Source organism: Thamnophis elegans, chromosome 8, assembly GCF_009769535.1.
Source record: "Thamnophis elegans isolate rThaEle1 chromosome 8, rThaEle1.pri, whole genome shotgun sequence".
Lineage (NCBI taxonomy): Eukaryota > Metazoa > Chordata > Lepidosauria > Squamata > Colubridae > Thamnophis > Thamnophis elegans.
Window position 1 is genome coordinate 12,007,938 of NC_045548.1, and position 23,037 is coordinate 12,030,974.

General features: G+C 36.8%; 1 protein-coding gene across 1 annotated transcript in view; it reads left to right on the plus strand.

The window, feature by feature from the left end:
• Positions 1–21,499, plus strand: part of E2F3 (E2F transcription factor 3) — a 32,745-nt gene extending 11,246 nt beyond the window's left edge. The window contains exons 2-7 of the mRNA XM_032223208.1: positions 9,658–9,769; positions 10,458–10,677; positions 12,865–13,020; positions 13,635–13,749; positions 15,827–15,962; positions 19,161–21,499. Of these exons, the coding sequence (XP_032079099.1) occupies positions 9,658–9,769; positions 10,458–10,677; positions 12,865–13,020; positions 13,635–13,749; positions 15,827–15,962; positions 19,161–19,426 (1,005 nt within the window). The 3' untranslated portion in view covers positions 19,427–21,499. The remainder of the gene's footprint in view (positions 1–9,657; positions 9,770–10,457; positions 10,678–12,864; positions 13,021–13,634; positions 13,750–15,826; positions 15,963–19,160) is intronic.
• The last annotated feature ends 1,538 nt before the right edge of the window (positions 21,500–23,037 follow it).

Sequence of the window (23,037 nt, forward strand, 5' to 3'; positions counted from 1 at the left end):
GTTATTGACAGTATTGAACATCACTGAAAGGAATACCCAGAAATTTGTCACTATTACTCAATAAGCATAATTGCAGTTCAGCTTTTGTTCAGTAAGAATACTTTTGCTATTGTTCTACTCATACATTTCTTCCAAGTTTCAGGAAAAATTTACTGGTTATTACAAGAACTGCTAAGAATATGAATGCCTTTAGATTGCATTGCTTCAATATACTGAACATACCATTGGGATTTAAATCCTAAACAAATTATATGTCCTGTTGCCAAAAATCAATCCCACTGAACCCAGTTCTGCTGATGGAATTGCATTGACAATATTAATATAAATTTGCTGTTCCACATAGGGTACAGCATGGTGGGAGAGGCAAGAAGAACATGAAGTCAGGGCACACTCATAAATATTGGTGATGAAGCCTCCATTTGATACTGGCAACAGGGAAATGGAATAAAATACATCACTGACCTCTAAGATGCCTTAAATGGATATATATATATATGTGTGTATGTGTGTGTGTGTGTGTTTATTTGTATATATATGTATGTATGTACATACGTACGTACGTACGTACGTACGTACGTACGTACGTACGTACGTACGTACATACATACATACATACATACATATATATATATATATATATATATATATATATATATATATATATATATCTGTGTAATTGTGTGTTATTGTCAGAATATGTAATATAAAACTCAATGGCTCCCTAAATGGAGATCACACTGCAGAATTGGGGGGAGTGGCAGGGAGAAGATCAGCAGTCAACCCTTCCATCTGTCATGTTATCTCCTAAATGCCTTATAGTGGATAGAGGTAAATTCTCAATTATACAGCTATCATCACTCCCCTAATACTAATTATATCATCTAGTTATGGGATTGAAATTTTTTTTGCTACCTGTTCTGTGGGCATGACTTGGTGGGCATGGTGTGGCTTGGGCATGGAAGGGGAAGGATACTGTAAAATCTCCATCCCCTCCCCATTCCATTCCCTGCCAATCATCTGGGACTTGGGAGGCAGAGAATAGATGGGGGCAGGGCCAGTCAGAGGTGATATTTACCGATTCTCCGAACTACTTAAAATTTCCGCTACTGGTTCTCCAGAACTGGTCAGAACCTGCTGGATGCCACCTCTGATGTCATGAACCTGTAAGAACAGATGCAATCAACACCCCGTAGTTGCAAAACAACAGCAGAAGTATGAATAGATGGAACAAAAGTAATTTTAAAATGGTCTTAGAATAACTGGCAGCAAGAGTTAACTTAGAAATTTGAGCACACTAGCCAGCCAAATCTCTCAAAACATGTTCAGATTTACAGTGTACGGTTTAGCTAATGTCTCACTTAAATTGGAATGTAAAGAACAAAAAATAGTTTCATCAGGATTGTGCACAGCTGAAAATTTATTTATTAATTAGACTTATATACCGCTTCATAGAGCTTTCAGCCCTCTCTAAGCGGTTTACACATTTGTTTAGCAAATTGAGTCAGCAAATTGCCCCCACAGTCTGGGTCTTCATTTCACCCACCTCGGAAGGATGGAAGGCTGAGTCAACCTTGAGCCGGTGAGATCTAACCACTGAACTGCAGATAACAGTCAGCTGAAGTGGCCTGCAGTACTGCACCCTAACCACTGCGCCACCTCGGCTCCTTAAATGTTATGTCAGACTGCAAGTAGGAAGATTAAACAATCTCCTGAGGACCAATATTTTCCTTATTGAACTTAAACGCTCGGTCCCTTCTAGAGGAAAAACTCGCAATAAGGAGACATGCAGAAATTAATTCAATGCGTCAAGAAGAGAGATTTCTTTCACTTCTGGCAAATTACCAGAGTAGGTAAACCATTCACTCCCTTCCTACTCCCAGTCTGTCAATCCAGTGGCATTTTAAATCTGGGAGTATTTTACATGGACTCTGGTAGTAACACAAAGGAGAATGAGATCAATCTGGGCCAGGAGTAAAATTAGTGTCCTCTGTGCAAGAAGTAAACTAATTGCTTAAGATGAGCAAAGCTGTAGCTGTTGATTGCTTTTTGCCTGAAATAATAATACTTGCAACTAGAGGGGGCTTCGGCTAGTATCTCTGTTGACATTCATTGATCAGAAAATATGGAGTTGGCAATAATATTTATAAAAAGGGAAATAGGATGAGCTATGCAATTATAGGTCTATGAGTCTTCTGAATGTTAGCTAATTATATGATAAACATTTGAACCATGAGCACCAATATTGGACAGAGACAGAACAGGCAGGATTCAGAAAAGGGAGCTCAACAATAGACATCCTGCAACAATATCTTTTAACACCTACCTAGTCCTGATCTGTAGGAAGGTCTCAGTACAGGTAGTCCTCCACTTACAACCATTCACTTAGTGACCACTTGAAGTTACAATACTGAAAAAAACAGATGTGACCATTTTTCACACAACCATCGGCATCCTCACCAGCACCAAAATTCAGGTACTCGGCAACTGGCACATATTTATGATGGTTGTAGTGTCCCAGGATCATGTGAGTCCCTTTTGCAACCTGACAAGGAAAGTTAATGAGGAACCCAGATTCACTTAATCATATTACTAACTTCACAGCTGCAGTGACTCACTTGACAACTATGGCAAGAAAGGTCATGAAATGGGGCAAAACGTACTTAACAAATGTCTCACTTAATAACAAAAAATTTGGGCTCAATAATATAAGCAGCAATAAAACAACCCCTCCATGGATCCCCACTTGTGATGCTCTGACAGAGTCAAGATCTACGATGGCAGGTATTGTATTCTATCAAAAAAGTTACTCATCCAGGCAGGTCTTGGCAGAAGAGCCAACCTATTTAATAGATTTTAAAAGCAGAAAAAGAATCCTGTACCAGATTGCGGATTGCTACGTCAGATGTTAGAATTCCAGGGTATCTGTTGACAAGAGGGAATGAAACTCGGGAGCTATGGCAAGGCAACCAAGGCTTAGCCTTGTAGGATTACTGGAAGAACAACAACTGCAGACCAAGTATACTGTGTTTGAAAATTGCACCATTATCACTTGGCAATGATAAATTGGAACCAACTAAGATGGCCTACTTAAAGTGAATATTTGAACTGTGGAAAAGAATTTGTCCACACTAAAATGCCATTGAACAAAATTTAACAGATAAAAGAATATTTATTATAGAAATAAAATATTAAAGGATGCGGAACGGAAAGAGAATGTGAAAAGTTGTGAAAATGAAGAGCCAGATAACAACCATTCAAAATGAAAGAGTTAATGTGAATTACAGAAATGATAACTTAGAAGGAGTAATACAACAGATTGTGTCAGAGTCTACACTGACACCTATGAACTAACCCACTAACAAGGGGGAAAATGGAAGATTATGGCATATGCAGAATTATCTATAGCAAGGTAAGACTTCCATTGTTGAAAGTAGTGTCCCAAAAGAAACCTAGCACCTATCATGATGGATATGAATACAGCAGTGGCAGTTACCGAAGAAATCGCTATTGAAATTAGAAAACTAAAAGCAAAATATTTAAGTGGAAGATCAGACTGAAGGGCAAGATAAAGAACTTAAGATCAGATACAAATAATTTATATTATATGGAAAAGCAAAAGTTGAAGAATATAAGAATCAAGACAAGTTTAATAAAATTGACTTTGTACCAAATTTTTTTGAAGCTTTGGAAATCATAAAGCAACAAAAAACAGCAATAGCTGGGAAAATCAAACAGTATAACGCATGAATAATCCAAGTTATTCAAAACCAACAGTTTCAATCAGACCACACAATTCAACCAAAGTATAAATGGAAATAAAATTCTGTAAATGGAAAACCAAGCAAAAAGAATACAATACTGTTTCAAATAGATCTATAGACATGCCAAAAATGCTATAATAAAAATACTGGATGGATAGAAGAATGTGCAGATGAATTTAGCAAAAATCAAATGCAAGTACTAATTACAGCAGAAATGGTTAGAGAGAAAGCTATTAAAAATGACATTTCCTGGAAATTTGGCTTAAATATCTGATTAGCTTGCATCGGATTAGATAGTTTACTAAAGTGTTGCATTAAAAAGACAGCAACTAGTTAATAATTGACAAAAATGTGTACTTGCAAACATTAGGAGAGGCATGGTCAACACCACCCAAAAGCTGTAACTTCACATTGTGTATAATGATAATAGGTCTCAATAGATTGAACAAAAATACCAAATCCTGTCTATATATCTGACTGTGACCAATCATAACTACAATAATAACACCACCTTCTTTTTCTAATACTGAAGTTATATGTCAACACAACTTTATGAGTGAAGTATAAGCCTCATGGTGTCCTCTGACACAATATTGAATTGTTCAGAAAAAATTCTTTCCCCTTCACTCTTTAATCTATATGTCAGTTCAATGATGGCCCCATATTTTCATACTCCTAAATAACGGCACAAATTCCCTATGCTCCTCTACATTGATGATGCTGGAATATCATAAGCCCCCTTTGGACTGGGAAGAACAAGGGTGGTGATATTTTACTGTTGCAAATGAATTCAAGTGGTACTTAATTTTCAGGAATCTAAAATCTTTTGACAAAACAGCCATTCAGCATTTCTCGACACTGGAAGGCTTAAAATAGAATGGGTTTTTGCCTTTAAATCCTTAGCGTGTTTTTATGCACCAATTCAAATTTAAGAGACAAATTCTGCAATTGTACTAGTTATTTTGGTTTTAGGTTTTGTTTTCACATTACTGACTATAGTATTTTAGGCTTGTGAACCACTGAAATATAACTCTTTCAGTTAAAGGGTGGGGGAGATGTTGCCTTTCATTTTCATAAAGAAACATTTTTTAAAAAGACACTTTGCTGTAATTTATATCTGAACAATAAATCCACACATAAGTTTTACAATTGGCTGATATGTATTAGCTGAAATCATGAGATTCTGAAACCTATGTATGTATATAAAGCTCTTGGCTGAAAAAAGTTGAATCAGTTTAGCAAAATATTCCTTATGTGACTTGTGTATAACATAGATTTTATTTTCATAACATACATTTATTCAGTTTGCATGAAACGTTGGTCTGCATATGTTTTAAATACAAAATTATAATGAAAATGCTTATTGGCTATTGTGGAAGGCATAAGTATCTCTCATGATAACTATACTATGTGAAAATACTCTGCTTCCTTTCCTAAACAGATGTCACAAGATATGAAAACTGAAATTCCCAGAATCCCAGTCAGTATGGAAATTTGATTTTATTGTATGGGATTTTTAGTGTCAATGTATATGTAGGACATCCCAGTGGGGATGGATGGTTATTTTAAAATGTTGAATATTTGAGCTGCAAGAGGTAAAATCTTCGACTACAGATGTTGCTGCTTAGATTTCTGCTATCAGTGGTAATTACGGGCTTGCATTTTCAGTTCATAGCTGACAGTGGTGTTTTTAAAGTGATGAGTCATTATAAAAGCTGCATACACCTCTCTCAGAGCAGGCTACAACACTTCTGAAGTTAAACTTTGTGAATTTTAAAAGCACATAGAAAACACTATATTCCAAAACTGAAATTCTTCCATTGCTTTCCATCATTCCCACCCTGAAATATCAGCTGAACTGCAAACTAACAAAAAAGCTCGAAGTCTTGGAAGAGGCAGAAATTGTAACTTTATTTGAAAGAGGTAGAATTCTATTATAATTAAAGGATAATAGTAATGCACTTACCTGGGCAAAAACAAATTGGTCATATAGCATATTTAGAATTGTCTGTGGGTAAAGTCTTCTGAAATTCACTAATAGTAAACATTTTTCTACTTATGAAATAATTAAACCAATGTATCAGTGGGTGTATGACCGGAAAGATGTTTACTGACAAGTTGATTAGTGGGGAAACTGAGTTTGAACTTGCATGTTTTCCAGATGACTGTTGGTATGTTTTCCATTTCTAAACAGTCTTTGTTTTAGATGTAGAATTGGGCCTCTCTGAAAAGGATTCAGTGAAGCATTTTTAGTTTGCTGTCTTTACTGTACTGTTAGAATACTCTCGCAACATATGTCATTTCTTGAGTATGCTTGAATAAAATCTCAAGACTTCACCATTATTTGTAAATAACTACAAAAAGGAATTTTAAGGGATATGATTAGGTCAGAATATTTGACATTGAAACTTGTCATCCATTAGAATATTCATAGACCTTTTATGTTGCATCTAGCAATTGTTTGATGTAGCCTATCAGTGGCTTGTCAGTCAATAAGTCTTGTAAGCCTATAATCTGTCTTTGTTTTAACCAGATGTCTAAGAACAATATTCCAGGCAAAGAAATTCAGGATTATTCTTTCCTTTACATGTTTTACACAATTAGTTTGATTTTTAAAACAAAGCATAATAGCCAGATTGGAGTTCTATCTTGCCAGAAAACATTTGACAGCCAGAGATCTAACAGCAACTATAAAAGTTTTGGTAATGTATCAAGCAATGCTCCTGCAAATAGCTGAGTTAATAGGGTGTTTCTTAGAAATATGTTGATTTAGCAATTCTGGTGCCAATTTTTTGTGTGCATGTGTGTGTTCTGTGTATACATGTTTGCAAAAGTGCAGCGTCTTTATTATAAGACACATGGAGATTTTTGAGATAATACATTTATAATAAATCAAAATCTAGGATATCTTGTTGTTAAACATATGGTTTTATTTTTGGCCATCAATATTTGGTATTCTCTTGGTCATATCTTTAGTGTACCCTTTTTAAGTAATATATGGCCTAGTATAGACCAAGTGTCTTCTGACTAGTCAATGTAACTTTAATATATTATACGTATTAATATTATGTTTATATCAATAATATATTTATATCTACTGTGTACATCTCAAAAGTTTGCAATATGTGGCTGATCTTGTTTGTACTTATAAACTAAATAGGATTGGGCTTGGTTAGTACTTGGATAGAATATCTCCGGGGAAACCCTGAGCTATAGTCTAGACTGGGAAGTTGAAAAACATCCCAGAAGACGACAGTGGCAAACAACTTCTGGCTATTGCCAATAAACTGCATTGATGTGTCTATGAAGTCAGAAAAATACAATGTACTAAAATTGAGTAGGTAGGATTGAGCCTGCTCTATCAGAATTGTCTTGTTGTAACATGGTTGTTCTGGTCTAGGTAGCACAATGTAAAGTTTACTCAAGATGATTATGCCTTCATTGTCAATGGACAGAAATTTGATCAGTTTGGCTTGTTTTAATTACACTGGGATGATCTTTCAGACAAATAGAAGTTGGAAAGCTCCCAATGTTTTATGCCTCGCAGAAGATGCATAGAAGCAGGGTAGCCATTATAATCCCCACCACCACCACCACCAATGCTCTTGAGAATAAAATAGAACAACACAAAGACTCTGAATTAAGATTAAGTAACCAATATGAACAGGCAAAAAGTTCAAAGCAGAGGTTTTGCAAGTCTTACTTTGGGTTTATCCTTCAAGCAACCCAGTATCTCATACTTTCTCAAAGTATACCTGAAAATAAGACAGGGCCTTATTTTCTTTTGACCCCCCAAAATAAGTGCTTGGCCTTATTTTTGGGGAGGTCTTATTATTTTTGAGGTGCAGGAGGCCCCTTAACCTCAGCTCGTGGATCAGCTGATCCAGAGAGGGCCAGAAGTTCTGTCTCTGTTTCTGGCACACTCTTGCCATCCCTAGCGTTGGTGGGCCTGCCGTTCTTTTTGCAGCCGTCACTAAGAGAAGAGGCGTGGTAGATAGAGTTTGTGGGAGCGGCCTCCGCGAGACTGTTCCTCATGGATGGCAGGTACATGTGTGGTGTGTGGGCAGGTTCCCCCTTCCCCTCAAGAAATGGCAGGGACCGGCTGCACATGCATTTAAATATTTTAGGGGAGGACTTATTTTGGGCGTGAGGGCTTATTAAAGCGCATGTGCTCAAAAGCCCAATTGGACTTACTATCCGGGGAAACAGGATAGAAGAGTATTCATTTTGATGATTTCCCATCAGCAATCCCTGAAGGAATATCTCAGAAGATCCTTCTGAGGACAGGAAAGACCCTGTCCGTGTGGCTTTGGAACATAGAAATTCTTGCCCATGTTCTTTTGTGCTGCCAATTGTACTTTTGTTACAAATAGAGCTTTGCTTGCCCCTTTGATGCAAAAAAATAATAATCAAATTCTCCACATTGGTAATCATGCAAAATACTATTTGAACAATTACCTGGCAAGTGCCAACATTCTACCTAAGAGCATGCTGAATTTGAAGATCTTTTAACTTTATCTGGATAAATATTTTAAGATTTTTATTATATTACAGATCTCATGGAAGTTAATTAGCATTGTGATGAAAGCTTTTTCATTGTGGCACTGACTTGTTTTCTTAATAAAGAATTTGATAACTGTTTTAGTAAAATTTAGGCCCAAATATTCTAGCACTTTAAATATTAATATGGTATGTTAAAATACAGATATATTAAAATGTTATAGTACTTTTTGAGGCATTTTATGGGGTACAGTAATTTTTCAAAAGCATTTTATAGATATGGTATTTTATCTGATTGGTTTACATAATTTGGGGTTCCTAAATCACATAAATATTTTAGCTTCTAAACTTCCTTTTTTCTTAATATGTTGTTTCTTAACGTGTTTTTATTAATTTTACCTGCCCAGAGTCGTGTATTTGATATGTGCAGCCATAAAATTGAATAAATGAATAACAATATATCTTTATCTACAGTCATTTTAGGAGAACTTTTTTTCTTTTCTCACTTGGAGTTTATAATTTTATAATTTTACTTGTAAATCTGGATGTTGTATTGAGTAATGATTGCGATAAGACTTCCATTATGTTTATGATATACATAGATATTCTTTTTGAATTTAAGTATGGTGCTTAAAAAGAAACCACTTCTTTAAGATTTGGAATTAACGCTAGTATTGGTGGTTATATCCAGCGCCCACAGAACTTTATCTATAACTGTCACATTAAAGCCTACTATCTCACAACAGAGAAAACCATATGGAGATATCAGGAAATAAAAAATGAACACCGAATTCAGCAGAAGCAACTTGAGCATTTATAAAAAACATATTACTCTATTCAAATTTTTATTAAGTAACCCTGTTTGAAAGTGTAGTAGCAATACTATGATAGAGTTTTTGTATTTATGCACCTTTGTTAAAAGTCCAGATAGGAAACAAGGAATAGACTTCTAAAAAACACAATAAGACTAGAAGGCATTTTTAAATTATGATTTCCTGTTCAGTACCCCAAAGAATAAGCAATGATATCTTTCATCTTGGCTACTACGAAAAATACATGTAAGTTTATAAAGTTAATGGTAATTCTATGGGAGAAAGGTTTTACATGGTTTCAAGCTGTCTGTTGCATGCCTTAATTTAGCATTTTCCAACCTTTACCTATGTAAATTACTGCTCCATAGGTAGGTAGGTAGGTAGGTAGGCGGCAGACAGACAGACAGACAGACAGATAGATAGATTTATCACAATTGCTTTAGACTACAACTTCCATAATCCCCAGTGCTCATGCTGCCTTGAAGTTGTGCTCAGAATCCTCTGCAAGTGGGATATTAGTTTTTAAACAATGCAAAACTGAGTTTGGATTTGCCTGATGCTGTTGAATTCTACTTCTTTGACAGGCAAAACGAAGATTGGAACTAGAGGAACCTGGACAGCAATTTCTACCTGAGGGATTGAGAACTCCGAAGGGGAAAGGCAGAGCTGCAACAAGAAGTCCAGAGAGTCCAAAAAGTAAGAAAACCTGTGCATAGCTCTATGAAATATATGTAGTCTCTTACATGTTCTTCCTGGGTAAATTAAACCTTGTGAATGAAAAGTAGTTAATTAATGCTTGCAGAGCCAGGATCAAAGCCCTAACAGACCCTGAGGTTTTAGCCATGAAAATTAACCAAACTAATTACAGGTAATCCTTGACTTGCAACCATTCGTTTAGTTACCATTCAAAATTACAATGGTTCTGAAAAAAGTACTCACAACTGTTTGTCACACTGAACGGCGGTTGCAGCATCTCCATGGTCACATGATGAAAATTTGGATGATTGGCCACTGGTTCATATTTATGACGGTTGCAGTGTCCCAGGGTCATGTGATCATCTTTTACAACCTTCTGACAAGCAAAGTCAATTGGAAGCCTTATTCACTTAACAGCCGTATTACTAACTTAATAACTGCGGTGATTTACTTAACTACTGTGGCAAGAAAGGTTGTGAAATGGAGCAAAATTCATTTAACAGTTGTCTTGCTTAGCAACAGACATTTTGAATTCAATTATGGTCATAAGTTGAGGACTACCTGCAAAGTGCTGAAGTGAAACTATCTAGAGCGTTCTTTAATACAACTCATAAGGTACCTTAAATTTTTTTGTAACAAAATGGTATACCAGATTTCTGAATTGGCATTAAATGCTTTTTATTTCCAGCTCCCAAATCTCCTTCAGAAAAGACACGGTATGATACATCACTTGGCCTTCTCACAAAGAAGTTTATTCAATTATTAAGCCAGTCTCCTGATGGTGTGGTAGACTTGAACAAAGCAGCAGAGGTACTTAAGGTACAAAAAAGGAGGATTTATGATATTACCAATGTTCTGGAAGGCATTCATCTCATTAAGAAAAAATCCAAGAACAACATTCAGTGGATGTACGTATCACATTTCTTGCATTTTTCTTGCATTCTAGAAAAAGTTGACACTAGTTTTCAACTTTGTAATTATGAGGGTAAAACTATATTTAGCTTAATTTTAAATTATTCAGGAAGTTGTTTTTAAGAAGGAAGAGATAAACTAAACTCACCAATCATTTTATAGGTTATTCCAACATATTGGATGGAGAAGGTGACAGTTTCCACAGACAACACATAATTTGAGAACCACAATCTATTACACTTAACAAGCTTTGTAAGGTGTTCCATGCTCCTCAGAGTGCTAGACTAAGAAATTTAATAATGTGCCTGAAATGTTTCATGTATATGTTGATGGTTTATTCAAAGTTGCAGAAATGTAAGACAGGACAGTCTTTTCTGTAAGTGTTGTTACGCATTATAGTTTATGGCACTAAACTCTTCTGTGATTAGGAATGGCATATTGAAAGAAACCTCTTCATGTAAACAGACTATTACATATTTTTCATATGTTCCTTTGCTGAATACATTGCATGTAACACAAAGTTTACTTCATAGTTCCTGCTCTTAATACGTGGGCCGGGATTGGATACTACTGAGCCATAATGTGCCTCTTTGTTTATAACTTAGTGTTACATGTGAACTATATTATTAGATATTAGATATTTAATCCAGTGGTGGGATTCTGGGTTCGTGGCATGGCATGGTGGGCGTGGCAAGGGAAGGATACTGTAAAATCCCCATTTCCTCCCAATCAGCTGGGACTTGGGAAGTAGAGAATAGATGGGGGCAGGGCCAGTCAGAGGTGGTATTTACTGGTTCTCCAAACTACTCAAAATTTCTGCTACCAGTTCTCCAGAAGTGGTCAGAACCTGCAGAACACCACCTCTGATTTAATCCCACCATTTATATATGTAATTCAAGATAGTGAATATACTGTGCCTAGCACTTTTGCCTTCTATTTTCCCCACAACATCAGCCTTTTGAGGAGAGTTGGGCTAAGAGAGGGTGTCTGGCTCAAGGTCACCCAGTCAGCTTCCATAACTAAGGAAAGCCTAGAATTCACAGTCTCCTGGTTTCTTCACCTGCACCTTAACCACTGAACCAGACTGGCTTTCATACTAGCTTCATGCTTTGTAAATCATGGTTAATGGCTTTAGATGATTTCAGTACTGTCCTCCCCCATTTTGTCTTCTTCAACCAATCATGGTCAAGCAAGACTTGACTGGATACAATTTATGAATCCAACCATTGTATTATTTATTTATTTTCTCCCTTTATCATTCGTATAAATAACTCAAGGAAACAAAGGTACCTAATACTTTTTCTCCTCCTATTTTCCCCACAACCACCTTGTGAGATGTGTTGGCTCAGAGAGAGTGATTGGCCCAAATTCACAGAGCTGATTTACATTGCCTAAGTTTGGACTAGAACTCACACGGGTTCTATACTGGTGCCTTAATCACCACTAAACCAAGCCAGCTGTAACTCTTTGCTGGTTTGTATATATTGATTAAATTTATATGCCACCCATCCCACTATTGAGCAACTTTGGGCAGTTTACAGTGACATAAAATAATAGTATAGAACAATTAGAAAGTTAAAATATCAAAAACATTGGGAATAAAAAGTTAAAATTAACAGCAAACTGGATAACAATGAGAAATATGTAAATAGGGAGGAGGTGGGCTCTTCTTTTAATCTACCGTAGTCACCTCTAGAATGAGATGGGGCTCAAGACAGGTGGAAGAGCCAGATTTTCAGGCCCTTTTGAAAGACCAATAGGATTGGGGGAAGATTTCATCCAGAGGGGCATGATGTTCCAGGGGGCAGGATTCATGGCAGAAAAGCGTCTTATCCTGCAGCTGCAATTTCTTGGATGGGGAAATCAGCAGTATGGCTCTTCTGACAGAGCAGGTGGGATAGGCCAATCTTATTGGGGCGAGATAAATTTTACAGTGATAAAATATAAATATTGTATCGATTCTTTTGTCTTTAATAACGTCCTTGTTGGTAATAAAGATATACTTTATTGGCCTTTTATTTCTTTTCCAAAAAATGCTGTGCAACTCCATGAGTTCTTCTTCTGCTCTTTGTATTAATGAATTAGTTCTTCCAAAATAAGAATCAGCTGGAATGAGACACACCTTTCCTCAGATTAGAACTCTGCCATGTGTTCCACGAACTGTTTGCTCATTTGTTTTGAAGGGGCTGCAGTCTATCTGATTTCGGGGGCATGTTGGCACACTGTCAAGGCTTGTCAAAAGAGGTAGCAGAACTCAGCCAGGAAGAAAAGAAGCTGGATGAGTTAATCCAAAGCTGCTCTCATGACCTCAAGCTGCTAAAGGATTCTGAAGATCGGAAATATCCTTTTATAGTGAATGAAGATACACTCCTTTAATAAATATACTTCGTGCTCTTCGGTTTTTTTTCTTTTTTTTTTGGTTAAGGCCAGTGTTTTTCAACCTTCCAATGTGTGGATTTCAACTTCCAGAATTCCTCAGCCATCGTGCTTTCTTAAAATTATCTAAATTGAAAAATACTGGCCTATGCTATAGGGCTGGTATTTGGCATATTTCATGGATGTGCTTAAGTAGTGATCAATAGCACACATGGGCCCTTGTTTTAATATTGCAAAATATCAGCAAAAATGTCTTTCAAAAGACTATCAATAGAGAGTCTTGGGCTGACTTTGAGCCCAAGACTCTTCTCAAGTTGTCCCAAATCCAGGGACCACTCCTGCATTTTTGTGACTGAGCCTGGCAATGAGATTCTAGAATCTAGATTGTAATTTGTTCACTCTTCACTATAATCTCTACATTACACATTCATGATCTTTTTAAAAATAATAATAAAAATAGTTTCCCAAATTAATGAAGGTAGGTTAATGGGGAGACAATATAAAAATGCCTACTAAAATATCTACTTTAGTTTGCTAGTTCTCAACAGCTGCTCAGCAATTCTTTAACACTGATTACATTAGCGTATGTTAGGTATGAAGATATTCAAGAAATTAGGAGCCTTAAAGACCAAACTGTCATACTTGTCAAAGCTCCTCCAGAAACAAAACTTGAAATGCTTGACCCCGAAAAGGTAAAAACTTATTTTATTACATAGCACATTACATATTTTTGCTTATTGATTGATTGATTTTTATTGATTTTTATCTCCCCTCATTTTTGTTCAACTCAAGGCAGCATACCCACATCTAATGCTGCTCTCTCCTGCTTCCCCCACAATAACAGTCCTGTGAGGTGGCTTGGGCTGAGAGAATGATTGACCTACCAAAACTAGATACCCAATTGCCTAAATGAAAGATAGAACTCATAGTCTTCCAATTAACTTTAAATAATAGTTTCTCTCTACTTGAACTCCATTCCTGGGGATTGCGTGGAGGCCTCCATGGTGCTTTCTTGGCAGCAAGATAAAAGTAGCCTTGCAGTTGTTTTCTTCTGGAATGAATGTTCAGTTTTGCTTTTTCAGAAGCCATGCACTGAAAAGGTAAATCAGCCAGTTTTCTAGATCCTGTCAACCTATGGGAATCTCTTCTTATGTTAAGTTCCATTTTACATATTCCATCCCATGACAATGCTGATCTACAACTATCCCATTGTATTATTTTTACTTTTCAAACAGCTGGAATTGGGCTTCTTTCTATAGCTAGTATCAAGTTTCTTTATATCCCGACTTACCTTCTTAGGATGCCTAATGACTCTGCATCAAATCACAGTTACTAATGTTCTTTCCTTTCTCCTTAACTATCCTTTGAAGGGGGAGTGGGGTCTGAGCAATGATACAGAGCCCAAGTTTACCAGATGAGCTTTCTGGCTGAGGCGGATTTTAAGCTGGATCTCTCTAGTCCAAGACCAGCTCTATAACATCTATGCCACATGTGATCCATGTTAAACAGCTATGCCTTTCATTGCTAGCAGCACCACTGCCATTTGACTTTTTCTTTGGCAGTCTCTGCTGCTCATTTATCTCTCTCTCTCTTTTTCTGCCCTCCCGCAACATGCAGTAAATTATAAATTCTCTGAGATGGAACTATTGTATTTAGAAGTCAGATGCATGCTGTGCAGCTAGATACAGCAAGAACATTCCCCCTCAGTTCCACATTCCGGAGCAAACATGAGAAGGTTAGAAAAGTATTTTTATTAGGAAACCACACATTCAAAGAGCACATTGGAAACCTATTTTATACCTGTATGTCCACCCAAACATTTAAATTCTGCATCTCCTGCCTTTTTGAAGCAATTGCTTTTTCTTCTCTCAGCCTTTCCATCATCGGTTCCATTCACTAAATGGCTGCCTCTGACATGAGAATCTGGGCCCACACATTTTGAGCCCTCATACTGTGTTCAGAGCATCTTCTCAATCAGAATAGCTAAGTCATCCAAGCTTAGTATTAGTTGGGCTGTGCAAATCTTTAAGGGCAGCTTTAACAAGAAGCATCTCCTTTATTTCAAAAAGCATTAAGGTCCCCTCACTTCTAAGAATAAAGCAGCCATGCTGTTTTCTTTAACTCTTGTATTATTTGGAAGAAGATGTGCTATATGCACATGGAACACATGGACAGAAATCTTTTCCAGCAATTGCAAGAGTTGTAAGAGAATGTAAGGCCTTGGATTGATTGTTAAGAAATGGAGAAAGTTTTTTATTTTTCATTCACCGGATTGTCCCTCCTTATTAGTCAAGAGAACGGCTTTCTCAGCAGTTTGTACAAGTACCATAAGTAAGAGACTGACAAAATCTCCACTTTAGGAAACGCCAATTTAGATACGCTAAATTGAAGGTCAGGGGAGGGCAACCCCATAGTTTGAATTTCTATAACCTATGGTACCTTTTTTTCAATAAACCTCGGAAAAGAAACCCATGAAAGCATACTTTCTATGAAGGTGGTTTGGCCAAGAACTTAGGGAACATGACGAGACCTTGTTTTAAAAAAGACAGGGTTGCCTCATTGGCCCAACAAGGCACATGAATGCAATCTTGTTCCATCCCAATTCATATCTTCTGCTAGACCAGTTATTATCATTTTGCAAACTTCCAGCCTGCATTCGGCTTTTTTTGGGGTGGGCAGATCAACACATTAAGAATGAAAAATGTTCCAGTAGTTATTTGTAGTACTGGCAAAAGGGATGCAGAAAGCTGAAATTCTTTCTTGTTGTAGAATAAGCTGATACACTTATGTAGTACTCAAGGACCTATCGAGGTGTACTTGTGTCCAGAAGAAACCGACTACTCCACTCGAATAAAAACTCAGGATCAGGATCACAATGGAAATATCTCAAGAAACATTTCCAAAGGTAATCTGAACACGGGCGATAACCAAATATATGCAGAGCTTAAAATCAAAGTATAAACTTTTGTACAACATTTTAAATGCTAGTCTTTAAACAAAAGAACTGTTTTCCCTAATGCATTATTCTTGAGTACAGATTATGTTTTACTATTTTACTCGTGTTTATGACGACGTTTATAACAATTCCTAGTTTGCAACAATACCAGTGTTACTCCCACTCTGGCATGCAATGTCAGACATAACACAATTTAGTCATAAATGCGTGCATTGGTTGGGAAATGATTTTTTTATGATCATATTTGCAAATCAAATCAATAACTGAGTAACTACTAAATAAGGAGTGAGTGAATTAAGGTTTTCTGCTTAACAGAGAAATAATTTCATTTTGGCAATACCTAAAAATTAATCTGTGCCATGGAAATGTATTAAGTTGAATTGTCACATTTAAAAATAGTTTCTATTTTATCACAGGAGGCAGCATTTTTCTATATCGAATATGTTTGCCTTAAAGCATCCACTCACTTAGAAAGTCTCTACCCTCTGGCCAAAGCAGTAGAGCTTATCTGGGGAGGCCAGAAAGCAGGAGGAAGCATCTATCACTTTCTCCTACAGCCTAGGAGCTACCTTTGGACAACAACTGAAGGAAAAGGATCAGGGTTATGGCACACACTGCACTTCTCGCAATGCATTGCAGGCACAGCTTCTTCAAAAGCCAACCTTGACATTTCTTTTCCTGAAACCTTTGTTCCCCAGATGGATATGCTATGTAAATGACTGTGGGCGGATAATATGTGAGTGAGGGTGAAAGGCCTAAAGCCTCCTTTCCATTAGATTCTGCTAGGATTTACTGAATGCTTTTAGTATTAAATGAATTAAACAGAAGGTTTTCCTTGTGGAAAATTAATTGTATTTGAGGGTATTTCAAAGAGTTGTAGTGGCTAGAGTACAGCATTGCAGACTAATTCTGTTGACTGCCAGCAGTTCAGCAGTTCGATTCTTACCAGCTCAAGGTTGATTCAGCCTTCCATCCTTCCGAGGTGGGTAAAATAAGGACCCAGATTGTTGGGGACAATGTCCTGATTCTGTAAACTGCTTAGAGAGGGCTGGAAAGCACTGTGAAGCGGTATATGTCTTAAGTGCTATTGCTATCCAGTGGCCAGTATATCTTCATTTCTTTCAATAGACCCTTAAATACCCTGATTTCCCCCAAAGAGGGAAGGCAAACTAAATTTGGTGGTTTGCTTCATGTTGGCAAAGCACACACTAAAAGACGAAGTTTCTTTCTCATTCAGCTAGACCCTTTCTAGTTTTTCTCTTTTAACCTCAAGTCCAAAAGGAGGATGGCTGGAAGATTGAGATTTTGTGATTGATATTTATCTTGAAGTTTTATAAATACTTATAAATTTTAAATACAGGTGAAACTCAAAAAATTAGAATACTGTGCAAAAGTTCGTTTATTTCAGTAATGCAACTTAAAAGGTGAAACTAATATATAAGATAGACTCATTATATGCAAAGCAAGATAGTTCAAGCCGTGATTTGTCATAATTGTGATGATTATGGCGTACAGCTCATGAAATCTCCTGGTAGATGGCTGCGTTGACCCTGGTCTTAATGAAGCACAGTGGTCCAAAGTCCTGTTGCTCCTTGGTCCAAATTCCTCTTTTCTGATGAGAGCAACTTTTGCCAAAAGCACCAAAAACTGGTTTAATGACCGTGGGATTACTGTGCTTGATTGGCCTCTCCATTCTTCCTCCATACTCTGGGTCCTTGGTTTCCAAATGAGATGCAAAAGTTGCTCTCATCAGAAAAGAGGACTTTGGACCACTGAGCAACAGGACTTTGCACCACTGTGCTTCATTAAGACCAGGATTAACACAGCTGTCTACCAGGACATTTTGGTGCACTTCATGTTTCCTTCTGCAGATGAGCTTTATGGGGATGCTGACTTCATTTTCCAGCTGCCCACACTGCCAAAAGCACCAAAACCTGGTTCAATGACTGTTGGATTACTCTGCTTGATTGGCCAGAAAACACGCCTGACCTGAACCCCATAGAGAATCTATGGGGCATTGCCACGAGAAAGATGAGAGACATGAGACCAAACAATGCAGAAGAGCTGAAGGCCGCTATTGAAGCATCCTGGTCTTCCATAACACCTCAGCAGTGCCACAGGCTGAAAGCTTCCATGCCACGCCGCATTGAGGCAGTAATTGCTGCAAAAGGGGCCCAAACCAAGTACTGAGTACATATGTATGCTTATACTTTTCAGAGGCCCGATATTGTTCTATGTACAATCCGTGTTTTATTGATTGCATGTAATATTCTAATTTTCAGAGATGGTGGATTTGGGGTTTTCCTGAGCTGTAAGCCACAATCATCACAATTATGACAAATCACAGCTTGAACTATCTTGCTTTACATGTAATGAGTCATCTCATATATTAGTTTCACTTTCTAAGTTGCATTACTGAAATAAATGAACTTTTGCATGATATTCTAATTTTTCGAGTTTCACCTGTAGAACTTTAACAAAGTAAAATCAGTATGGTTCTTATATCAGTGCATATTTTCTCCCAAGTTTCAGAAATTTGGTGTCTCTCTTAGTGATTAAGAAAGTTGCATATAACATTTCTGATAAAGAATATGTTTCCTTGTATATGTGGCACATATATACTGTGTGCACTTTAATATATAGAAGGAAGCAAGGGTGTTTGAATTTCAGTTTGGTTTACAGTTTACACCTATAAAATATGCATATTGGTTGGGGTTGTCAGATAAGGGTCCAAACTCCAAGTGGCTGCTAGAGAAGTACAATTTATCTTTTTCCTGCTATCTAGTGATTTTTCTGACTTTTTGAAGTCCCTGTCTGGTAGTCATGGCTGTTCATGGCTAAGGAATTAAAGAGCCACAGTGGCTTTCTTAAGCAGGACTATACAGAACGGAAGAGATGATTCCACAGAAACCAACTTTGTAATTAGCATTGTCTTTTAATTGTGTAAATCCTGTTTATCTCACAAAGTCCTCTGGACTTAAGCAGTTCCTGAGGTGGGAGGTGTTGGGCTACTTTCTCTTTCTATACTGGTAGTAGCATAATTAACTTTACAATAAGCTGGGTGGAAGACACAGCATTTATATGTAATAAAGTTGTGAAATGTTTCGGTATGCAAGTTTTGATATTTTGTTCTCTTACTTATAACAGATCTGAACTCTGATAACTCAGGAGGTCCTGACTGTTCAGAAAATGCCACGGCCATCTCCCCGTTAGTTTCTACCACTAATCTTTTGCAGCAGACAGAGGACCAAATTACTTCAAGTCTTGATGGCCCATTTGTAAACTTATTGCCACCTTTACTTCATGAGGACTATCTGCTTGGGCTTGATGAAGAAGAAGGGATTAGTGACCTCTTTGATACTTATGGCTTTGAAAAAGTACCTCCCTTGATGGATGGATTTTTATGCAGCTGATTTTTGTTTCTATTTTCTTTTTAAAAGTGAAAAACCAGAATACCTGCTGACATTCCACATTATCTCTCCTCTTATCTCCTAACCCTTATTCCATTTCAAAGATTAGAACGTATAGTATTTCATGTTTATATGGAAATACTTCATAAAATAGTACAAACGCAGAATGGCAGACTTTCTTATCAGAGTTACCTTAACCTCAAATTCAGGCAGCTACTGATTTAGTAATTATAATAGAACGCACAGAGAATTGGAGGAAATGGCTAACTCTATTTTACTCTGGTTTACTGTGTCTATAAGTTTCATAAAGGGCTAAAGAACTGTTTTAGCCAAAAATAGCATTTTTTTCCTTACGATTTCAAGTTGTGCCTTCTGTAAAACATGTCTGTTCAACTTTTTCAAAGAGTAACTACAGAGAAGTATGTTTGAAATGCACAAACAAAAATGTGAAATAAACTTCTTCCAAAGTTATCTAGAAATATTTAAACTTATCTATGCTCCATTTCCGAGCATTCACCTATCGCTGAGGACATTAATAAGCCTCAAATAATTTTTAATACAAATAGGCTTTAAAGATATTGCTATCCAAGGTGAAACAGAGGTGGTGACCCCAGTCAATACAGTATATCTGGGTAGCCTCTAAGTAACCTTTTTAAAAAATGAAAAGTTGTGCATATCAGCTGCTTTAGAAAGGGAGAGTAGGCCGTGTGGATTGATTCTAGCTTCTAGCTCTCTCTGTAGAATAGTCTTCTTTCCAAAGAGCTAGATTTACAATATACAGTCCATCTTTGTATTTGGCTGGTGAACTGCACATCGTATCAGTTTCTGCATGTAGTTGTCAACCCACATCACCTTCAGACGGCTGATGGTGATCATTTCCCCCCCACTAGAGAGAAATCTTGTACTGAGGAAGTCCCTTGTTATAATATAAAGCAAAGATGCACAGTTCAATTTCACTGTTTGCAAAGTGCAATAGAACTGGCACGTGAAGTTTGTGGTACGAAGTGGGGCTCTGTGTTAAGTGCCTACTAGAATTGCACTGTGGGCTTTATTTTATTTTATTTTGCTAAGAAATACTATTTAAGCCAAGCTTCACTTTTTCAGTACTCTGTGTTTATTTGAGAAGGTTAGTTGCTTTCACTTTCCATTTTGGAAGTTGCTACAAAGCTGACATTTCACCCAAAGTGTAAATAATATACTTGTCAAGATTGTCTTTGCTGAATTTTGATTGATAGCTCTTTGCTGACATAATGTGCTTTCTGAAAATGGATAGAATTCATACATGTAAACATAGTTGTATGAAATGTTGTCACTTTGTTAATTAGTTGAATAGTTTAAGCAGTATACATTACTTTTTCTACATGATGCTTAAAACATTTCTAAAATGTTTGTTTTAAATAATATATGTGCAGGTTTTCTGGTACCATTGAAATGCTGCTACAGACACTCACAAATGAAATGGCTGAGTAATAGTATGAAAGTTGTACGATTAAGCCTTGGAAAATAATTGTGTAAAAAAAGGCAACACATTGAGAACTGTTAAACAGTATTAAGTGTGTTTTATATGTATACAAACATGTGCATAGTTAATTGGTTATTTAAGTTGTATGTTCTTAAACTATAGTCATATAACAGTTTTGTACAATAGGAATGAATTTGTAAAGCCTGCAGAGTATTTTATAGTTAGCTTGTTATTTCTTAAAAAAAAACCATAAAACCTTAAATCTGTAAATAAAAAAAATGTAGTATTTAAGTATGTCATATGAAGAAACAGGAGTTTGTGTACGCATGAATACTTTTATTATATGAAGAGGATCTCTGGGTAGAATAAAATGAAAAGGAAGAAAATAAAATGCCATTTTGTACAATTACATACTTCCCCCAGTGTATCAGCAAAATACTAACCTTAATATACTTTGATTAGTATGTTAGTTCTAAAATGTGTAAAATAATGTAAAAAAAAAAAAGCAAAAATAATTTTTCATTTGTAAAGGCAACCTGTTCTATAGGTGGAACTTTGCTTTATTAAATGTAACTGACTTTTAAAATGGTAATCAATAAAGCTTTATATCAGTACATACTGCATTAGTTTTTCCCCCCGAGTAATTGTTTTCATCTGCTTCAAGTTACTTCAAATGCAATTTACCCCCAAAGGGATGAGCAACATATCCTAGTCACATAGAAGTTGACTGCCCATTCCACGTGGTGTTAGCAACAGTAAGATTTGCTCTTCTGTAACTTTTGCCATTCGCTGAATGAACAAATAATACATTCTGTAACTTTTGTTATTGCCTACATTCACACAACAGAAGTATGAGAATCACGTAACTAGCACAAAACTCAGTCTATTCAATTGCAGGTAGTCCTTGACTTAACAAACCATTCATTTAATGACTGCTTGAAGTTTACCCCCACCAGTTTATAAACAATGGCTGAAATCCTCTTTATTCTATTGTCTCTCATTCAACATATGCAGATACTGTAGATAAATCCAGCATCTCGGGGATAAATACAGCCTAAAAATCAAGTCTTTCCCTGAGACTTGATGCCGATGGTGATTCTCAGTCAATCCAGATCAGGGTTGTCCCAAAATGTTTCCAAAAGGCAACTGGACTGGATTATTATTTTTTCCTTGAAAAGGTTTCACTTCTCATCCAAGAAGCTTCTTGAGCTCATCCAAGAACCGAAGAAGCTTCTGGAAGGAGAAGCGAACCGTTTTCAAGGAAAAAATAATAATCCAGTCCAGTTGCCTTTTGAAGAAACACCTTCAGGTCTTCGTTCTTCGTGGTCACACACACCAAGCTTATAAACGATGGCTGAAATCCTCTTTATTCTATTGTCTCTCATCCAACATATGCAGATACTGTAGATAAATCCAGCATTTCAGTGATAAATACTGCCTAAAAATCAAGTCTTCCCCTGAGACTTAATGCCTATGGTGATCCTCAGTCAATCCAGGTCAGGGTTGTCCCAAAATGTTTCCAAAAGGCAACTGGATTGGATTATTATTTTTTCCTTGAAAAGGTTTCACTTCTCATCCAAGAAGCTTCTTGAGCTCATCCAAGAACCGAAGAAGCTTCTGGAAGGAGAAGCAAACCGTTTTCAAGGAAAAAATAATAATCCAGTCCAGTTGCCTTTTGAAGAAACACCTTCAGGTCTTCGTTCTTCGTGGTCACACACACCAAGCTTATAAACGATGGCTGAAATCCTCTTTATTCTATTGTCTCTCATCCAACATATGCAGATACTGTAGATAAATCCAGCATTTCAGTGATAAATACTGCCTAAAAATCAAGTCTTCCCCTGAGACTTAATGCCTATGGTGATCCTCAGTCAATCCAGGTCAGGGTTGTCCCAAAATGTTTCCAAAAGGCAACTGGATTGGATTATTATTTTTTCCTTGAAAAGGTTTCACTTCTCATCCAAGAAGCTTCTTGAGCTCATCCAAGAACCGAAGAAGCTTCTGGAAGGAGAAGCAAACCGTTTTCAAGGAAAAAATAATAATCCAGTCCAGTTGCCTTTTGAAGAAACACCTTCAGGTCTTCGTTCTTCGTGGTCACACACACCAAGCTTATAAACGATGGCTGAAATCCTCTTTATTGTTCTATTGTCTC